General features: G+C 45.0%; 1 protein-coding gene across 1 annotated transcript; it reads right to left on the bottom strand.

The window, feature by feature from the left end:
- Nucleotides 1–1,118: 1,118 nt before the first annotated feature.
- LOC136473929 (uncharacterized) lies at nt 1,119–1,977 on the bottom strand. Its single transcript, XM_066471550.1, has one exon. The coding sequence runs from the start codon at nt 1,929–1,931 to the stop codon at nt 1,473–1,475; it is 459 nt and encodes a 152-aa protein (XP_066327647.1). The 5' UTR covers nt 1,932–1,977; the 3' UTR covers nt 1,119–1,472.
- Between the last annotated feature and the right edge of the window lie 6,614 nt (nt 1,978–8,591).

Genomic DNA, 8,591 nt, shown 5'->3' with positions numbered 1-8,591 from the left:
TTTGTGAGTTTCTAAAATAAGACCAGACTCATCGCAGACACGGTTAGACTAGACCTATATACCGGACCGGACCGGCCATTAGATTTTTATAAACCGGTTGTGTCGTCAGCAGTGACAAATTAGAAATTGGCCAGAATTTGCGCTACTGTACTTTTGACCCAGTATAACCGTGTTCGTATGTACCAGAGAAATTACATTACCCAGCCTTCAAGGAAGGCTATATATATATTGGCGTGTGAACGAAATGGACCATTTTGTAACTCATCGTCTTTAAGGCATATTAAAGATTTCGTGTTGAAGGAAATCCTATATATAATATAGAGTACGAGGCAAGCCCATAATGCGCATTGAAACAGATGAACTATTGTCGTCGTTCTCTTTAGAAAAAGATTAAGGCTTCGTTGGGTTACCCCAGAACGGGATGTTCCAGGCTAGCAACGCTATAGAAATTAGTGAAGAAACAGTCGGACCGAGAATCAATCCCGTACAACCGAACGAGGCCTAAGTAATTTCAAAAGTTCATCCTAGCTAGCTAGCTAATTAATTTTAGGACATGTAGGAGTGTGACACTCGACCAAAATAAAGGCTCGGTTTTATCGACAGAGGTGTAACGATTCGGTTCCAAATCCTTCGGATTTGTTCAAATTGAATCTATATATCTGTTACACCTAAAAAATATGAAACGCTTTCGTCAAAGAAGGTTTCGTGCGTGCGCCCCCTAATACGAATCTGATTAGACGTCAGGGACAGGCGATTTTCACGCGGCGTGCCTCAGTGCGGTCTCACGGAAGACAGAATCACGAAACGTCTACTGTGTTTCATTATTGGGCCAGGCTATGATTAGCAATTAAGGACTGTAAGTAGTCTCGTTTGATTTTGGGCCTAGAGCAACGTCTCCAAGGCCGGCACTAATAAAATAAAAATAATAGAAAAGACCTGAATAAATTTGAAAATAAGTTATGATTCCCATGCAAAATTATTTAATAGCCTTTTATTATTTTCTAAAGTGATGAAATCAGTTTATAAACTTATAAAATCAATAATAAATCAACAAGTATTGTGTTTCTATAAACTTGATCTACACGATATAGGTGATAAATATCATGAAATGAGCTTTATATTTTCTATGTAATTAGATTTGTTGATTTCTTAAAATGTACTTCTAATCCGCAAACCACCCTGCTACAGGCATAGACAAAAATTCATGGCTCCTGTGCAACGCACGGCCATATATCTGGTGTACATACAAATACAAATACAAATACTACCCAAAAATTTATCCGGTACCAGACTACCAGTCGCCTTGTCGTCTAAACACTACCGTACCTGATGAACAGAACTGCTCTACCGTACCTGTTGTGGCCATCGATCGATCAGGAGGAATTCAGGATTGAGGAAGCATGCATGCGTTAAGTTGCCGGCCGGCATCGTCGGCATATGCTGCATGCATAAACGTAAACACCTCAGATCGATCAGCTGAGGTTCTGCACGACACGCCCAAGCGCATCCACGTAGCTCTCCACAAGCTTGGTGACCACGGCCACCGCCGCATCCACCGCGCCCTCCAGCACCGCCGCGAGGGTCTTGGCGGCCTCCTCGCTGCCGTCCCGCGCCGCCTCTACGAGCTCGGCCACCGCGGTGGCCGCGAGGTCCGCGGTGCCCGTGGCGACGCTCCACAGGAAGTCCAGCAGCGCCGAGACGACGGCCACGGCCACGTCCCAGGCCACGCCGAGGACGAGCTCCACGGCCGCGTCGACCGCGCCCTTGGTCGCCTCCAGCACCGCGTTGCCCGCCTGGCCGGGAAGCCTGAGCAGCTGCACGGCGGCCACGGCCAGGAGGGCGAGGCCGCGGAGGAGCAGCATGGTGACGAGCTCCGTGGACGAGCATAGGAGACATAGCGCCAGGTTTACTAGCGCACAAAGTGCTGCCATGGTAGGTAACAAGCTATTTACTACTTATATATGCTAATAATGCCTAGCTAATACTACAAGTTATGGTTTGGTTTGGTGATCATATACAGACATATATATATTCATTCATATATGCATGGGTGGAGAGAGAGAGAGAGAGAGAGATTGGTGCCGTGTTGCTTGGAGTGCAAGGAGGGAGATCTAGGTACTAGTCGAGGGTTGTTGCTTGTGAGGTTTTCCATGGTAGCTTCTGTGGGTTGAACACAAGTGGTACGCAAGTCGTTGCTTCTAAGGTTTACTTTGATTATGCATGCATCCATGGGTCGTAGTTGCTTATTAATTATGTGCACAGTTTAATTAGCTTCCGCCCCCCCCCCCCCCCCCCCCCCCCCCCCCCCCCCCCCCCCCACACACACACACACACACACACACCAACTATTTACATATAAAACCGTGCGCTGACGCATGCGGAGGAAGACATCCTTTGACATTTTGTAGGGAACTAGGTACATAATAAGTCAGTTTGAGAGCAAGGTCAAAGTTAAAAGATGACGAGTGCGGTTTGAATATAATGGAATGTACAATATATATAGGATATCCATGGACTTTCTTTGAACGCTGAATGTACAATATATATAGGATATCCATGGGACTTTCTTTGAACGCTGAGTGGCCTATCCGTCCATGGCATATTCTTCAAACCCGAGGACAAGCATTGCACCTCTATTAGGTAGTAAACCATTCTTAGTATATGCATGCTCATGAATAAGGAGTGAATTCACCTAATGTTGTAGTCACTTCGTTCTCACTTGAGTCATTGGCCCCTCGTAGACATTGTTGGCTTGTTCAGCACATGGTTGTGTAGTGCAACGAGAGTCATGATCATCTTCAACATTGGTTAGTGGACTATCATGAGGGATGTCCTCATCATCCTACTATTTTTGAGTAGACCTCGACTTTGATCCCTTCGGGCCAAAGAAAGAAGACAAATCAACATTGCTCGTAGCATAATAATTTCCTGGAAGTTCTATCTCATATGCATTGTCATTTCTAGTCTTATGACCCATAACAAGTTACATTTACTAGAAGTTAGTTAACTGAAAATTCCACGCAAATGACCCATCTTATTTTACTTGTGGGACATGGGACGTAGAAAATAAGTGAGTTTGAGTAGGTTAGCTTACTCTCTCCTACACAGTGTTTTAAAAGTTGCTGCCACAACACCGTTGTACTAAATAATGGGCTATTGTGGTGCCATAATGGTTGAGCAGGCCTCTCTACTAAATACTATACACTACTACATATTGATTTATCACTGTCGCCACTTTTACTGCCGTAGCGACAGAAGCGACGGCGTGATACTTCCACCATCGGTTAGAACGACAACGAGGCCTCCTAGGAATGAAACCGGTAGTTCAGACTTCTACCACTGATGGGTTAACGATAGATGCGGCGGTGGTATTGGGGTTGCATTTGCTCCGCCGCATGAAAAGCCAGGCCGACTGGGATACCCATTTTGGCCGACGGCCCTAAACTAGCATTTGGTCAAGCGGCGGTAAATTCAGCGTGGGTGTTGACTTGCCTCAACTTCCAAGTCCGTCAAATCATCATTACTTCCGCCGCCTGAAGCCTAAGAGCCGCACCCACTGCTCTACATATACTTCAAGCCCAGTGCCCTCTGAAACCACCCCTCTTTTTCATCCATCGTCCCCTTCTCTTCCAATCTTCAAAGAAAATGTCAGACAACCCCATCAAGTTTCCAAGCAGCCCGTCATCCAGCGAGGATGACTTGCTTGCCCACCACTCTTCCGAGGAGGACATCTCCTCTGACAAGTGGACGTCGTCCGATTATAGTCCTCTATGGAGCTCCGAGAAGGAGGACCCGGAGAAGGAGGAGGATGAGGATGACGCCAACGCCGACGCCGAAGATGACGACGACGACTCTGACTCTTACTCCAACTTCGCATCGCCTCCTCCCAAGCGAGCATGGCATATATTTAGATTAAGTAGTTTATAGTTAGTATAACTAGTTTTAATAGTTTAGGTTAGTTGTTATGCTTTCGGACGAGTACAATCATATACTCGTCCAAATTGTATCTCTTCAATCCCACCATTTTTATATAAAATGCAAAGCAAGTTCTTTCTAATACTACCTCCAAAATGCCAGTGCACAGATTTGATCTCTCATCCAAAGTTTTTTGTTTTTCTGTATATTTGTGAATAAAAAGGAAAAAACTATTATGTACGGTTGCGGTTGTTTCTAGGAGAATCTAAAAATAGTTTAACAGCTGACAATCATCGTATTATAGCATTGGATTAGCGTGGCAAAGGTCGGCTTAATACGGACGTTGTTTAACTTATCCCATGTCGTCTGTTCTCGCTGCCGATCACTCTGGATAGTCCATTTGGCAACAAACCTACAAGCGCCCGGCCCATTCCCAACTCCCCTCGGGTCCTGTCGGTGCCTTGGTGGCGGTTCAACCAACTAAAAACCCCAATACGAATCTATTAGTTCTCCTCACCCGTTATTGCTTCATTCTCATTCTCCCCACCCATTGCTTCATCTTCATTTTGACTCGTCGCCTGTACTTGCCCTACCTCGAGCACCTTGCATTGTCATCATGGACAACGCCCCATGAAGGTTAGATGGATTTGATCACCCCCTGTTTGAATTTGGTTCCAATTGGTTTTGGGTTCGGTATCAGTTTTGTTCATATTAGGAATTTCTTCAATGCAACATGTCTTACTTCAGAAGAAGCCATTTCAATGCGAGCAACCTTGTGTTTTGGCGGCTAGAGGTGGCACCAGGACCCTAGATGATGTTGTTTGCTACTTGGGGACAGAGCATTCACCCGGACCGACTGTTGATTGTTGAAGCCGCTGTTCGTCACCTTCTCGGACCACAAAATTTGACAATAATCGTTCGGGACCCTATTTATGGAGAGATTTTTGTGCTTTGCAAGACTGGATAGGAAGTAGACATACTTTATAGATACAATGTGTTCATGGATGGAGATGCTGTCATCTTCGCTATGGTTCACTACCTCTGGCTTTTGGGACCGCCTCAACCAATTGAGTACCTTAGCAACTGCCTACCCATCCAACATTAAGTCTTATAATTTGTGAAACTTTTATGTTAATGAAGTTTATATGTACTGATGAAACCTCTGGATTAGTATGTATGAGCACTGCATAATCGTTGAACTATTACTTTGGTTGAACTGTTAATTGAATCAGTTGGTCTTGATTGTGGTCCACGTGTACACCTCTATATAAGCACATAGGATCCAAAATAGGCCTTCTTCTACTGGTGGATAGTACCCTGAACTGTTGGTGACACATCATTTCATCTTGGTGGGAGTATGATGGTTTTCGAGGCTGTTTTGGTGCCTTGGCGGGAGGCAAAAGTGTAGAAAAAGACCTAGGCCAACCTCTTCACTCAGAGTGTGCAACACTTTGAACCCTAACTATTTCATGGCTGCATCTAGTTCCAACTCCTCCCAGTGGTCAGCACCATCCCAAGGCGCCGTCGCAAGAAGAACACTAGCTTCCAACAGAGGAGGCTACAACGGGAGGGGGACACCCATCCCGTGTCATGTCGAGAACCACCCTGACGCATACCAGCCACCACTTTTGTGTCATTGCGGCTTGAAGATGCCTCGTTGGATTTTGTGGAGTGATGGAAACCCAAGACGTCGGTACCACAAATGCTGCAGGGCAAATAATGTATCTCGATTTCTTTCTTGTTCATTCCGTTTTCACAATGCAAATGTTGAAATCCCGCTATACTTATGGTAATTTAGTTTTTTTAGCCTGTCTTAGATTGCGGGTTCTATGAGTGGTACGATCCCCCATATGGAAATCTGAGGACTTTGATTTTGGATTTACATAACAAGATTTGGGAGCTAAAGGCAAAGGCCAATGTTAGAACAAATGAAGAACATCTGCTAGAGGAGGAAGAGATTATGCCACAGATTGAAGAAATGGCCAGGGTTCCAGCAAAGATGATAGAAGATTTCATACCTTTGAGAAAGAAATGTGCTTCCTGTTCTTCTTTCACCTATTTTGTACTTACCTTAGTTCTTGACATGTTCATTGGCAAGTTGCTTAGTTCACCGTAGTAGATTCAAGTATCAATTTATGTATTGGACTGAAATCTGTCACTTTTGTACAACTATTGTTTAACTAAATGCAAGGTGATTAACTAGGTGTTCAATTTATTGAACTGTAAATGCTAGTACATCCAAGTATCAATTGATGTGTCAGACTAAAATCTATCACTATTGTACAACTATTGTTGAACTAAATGTAAGGTGATTAACCAGGTGTTCAATTTATTGAACTGTAAATGATAGTAGATCCAAGTATCAATTGATGTGTTGGAGGCATCCTACTTCCCTAGACACTGGGCCCTGGTACAAGGGTGAAAGGTCCTAATATGGCTAGAGGGGGTGAATAGCCTATTTAAAAATCTACAAGATCACTAGAGCAATTTGATTAGTATGACAAACGGCGTAATGCAATTTTGCTCTAGCTCTACTAGGGTTGCAAGCCACCTATCCAAACAATTCTAGTTGCTATAATCACTAGGCACACACAAGAGCTAAGTTGCTACTCACTAAGAGCTCTCAAACTTGCTATACTAAAGAGCTCCACTAGATGAACTTAAGCTACAAAGCAAGCTCTCAATTCTAGCTACACTAAAGCGCTTGCTACAACTAGTTTGTGGGAATGTAAATGAGTAAGTAAGGTGATTATACCGCCACATAGAGGAGTGAACCAATCACAAGATGAATACCAATTCAATCACCAAGAGAATACCAAAGGGCAAGAGACAACCAATTTTTATCCTGAGGCTCACGTGCTTGCCGGCACGCTAGTCCCCGTTGTGTCGACCAACACTTGGTGGTTCAGTGGCTAAGAGGTGTTGCATGAACCTCATCCACACAATTGAACACCACAAGAACCTACCCACAAGTGAGGTAACTCAATGACACGAGCAATCCACTAGAGTTACCTTTTGGCTCTCCGTCGAGGAAGGTACAAGACCCCTCACAATCATCGAAGCCGGCCACAAACAATCACCAACTCATGCCAAAGCTCCTCCATTGCTCTAAGCCATCTAGGTGGCGGCAACCACCAAGAGAAACAGGAAATCCACAACCACAATGATCCCAAAGTGCCACTAGATGCAATCACTCAAGCAAATGCACTTAGAATCACTCCCAATCTCACTATGATGATGAATCAATGATGGAGATGAGTGGGAGGTGTTTGCTTAGGCTCACAAAGGTGTCAAGTATGTCCAAATGCCAAGAGAGTTGCCTTGGAGTTAGCAAAACACTATATATAGAGCCCCTCCAAAGAAAGGAGCCGTTAGGATCAACATTGGGCTCACTGCGTAGGGACCAAACGTGCCGATCAAGATGACTAGATGCTCGACCCCCTACGTTCGGTCATGGGGATGCATCCACGTGTCCCCATTTTGAATGACGTTCGTTGATCTCCAACGGTCAAAAACAGTCAGCGCAGTTAGTCAAGTGACGACTGGACTCACTGCTTGAGCCACCTGACGCACGAGCCCTCAGCGCCCAGTCGTTTCTAGATAGGTTCTAGAGCCATTTTCAACTGCCGGACGTGTCTGGTCAACATCGACCTAACGCACCCGGCGTCTGATCCTCATAGGTGCTCACTCATAGTGCTGGCATTAGCATACATCAACCGTGACCTGACGCAAGCCCTACTCGTTCGGTCGCGCACTGGCACCTGAGTTCGCTCAATCGAAAAGTGACTGGACGCGTTGGTGGCAGTGTCCGGTCCTCCACGTCACACTTAGCCATGCCTCTACGCCATGGTATAAATGACCAGACGCACTCGGGGTGAGTCCAGTCACCCTGTGGCCAGCGTCTAGTCAGGGATTGTCTGCTCCTTTTCTTTCTCTAGGTCCCCAACCTCTTCACCCTTGCTTCTAACTTGCTAACCACAAAGTGTAGAACTTGTGTGCACGTGTGTTAGCATTTTTCAAGGCATTTTACAAGGGTCAAAGTTAGCACACTAGGTTCCTAAATGCATATGCAAGAATCATGTCACCTAGTGGCACTCGATAAACCGTTTAGCCAAAGATTTTCCCTCTTTATAGTATGGCTATCGATCCTAAGTCACTCACACCCTCTATGGTGTTGTGAGTGCAAAACAAAAACCTATGTTATACCTTTGCCTTGATCTTCTTGGTTTTTGTTTTTCTCTTTCTTCTTTTCCAAGTTGAGCTTGATCATCATCATCTCATGTCCACCTCCATCACCATGGACCTCATTTTGCTCAATCACTTGGATTGCACCAACCTAGCTCATATCATCACTCATGACAAAGGTTAGTGCTTGGTTTCATCAATTATCCAAAACCAAACTAGGGCTTTCAAGGGGCAACCAATTTATTGAACTATATATACACTCTCCTATGGTCCTACCACATCTTCTTCCCATCCATTTCCCACTCTGCTCCCTTGCTCTGCTTTACCCTGCTAGTGTCGGACGAAAGGCAGCCTCTCATGTACTCACTGCTCCTTCACCTCCAACCTCACCGATGCACAAATCATCAGAGCGTTGTCCCTGCTTCTCTACTCCATCCGGATCTAAGGTAACGGCACTGGATCTGCTCCTTCATTGGATTCTATATTCCTTT

The sequence above is a fragment of the Miscanthus floridulus genome, chromosome 8, assembly GCF_019320115.1.
Source record: "Miscanthus floridulus cultivar M001 chromosome 8, ASM1932011v1, whole genome shotgun sequence".
Taxonomy (NCBI): Eukaryota; Viridiplantae; Streptophyta; class Magnoliopsida; order Poales; family Poaceae; genus Miscanthus; species Miscanthus floridulus.
The sequence above is the reverse complement of the archived record's forward strand: the minus strand, read 5'-3'. Positions and strand labels throughout refer to the sequence as shown.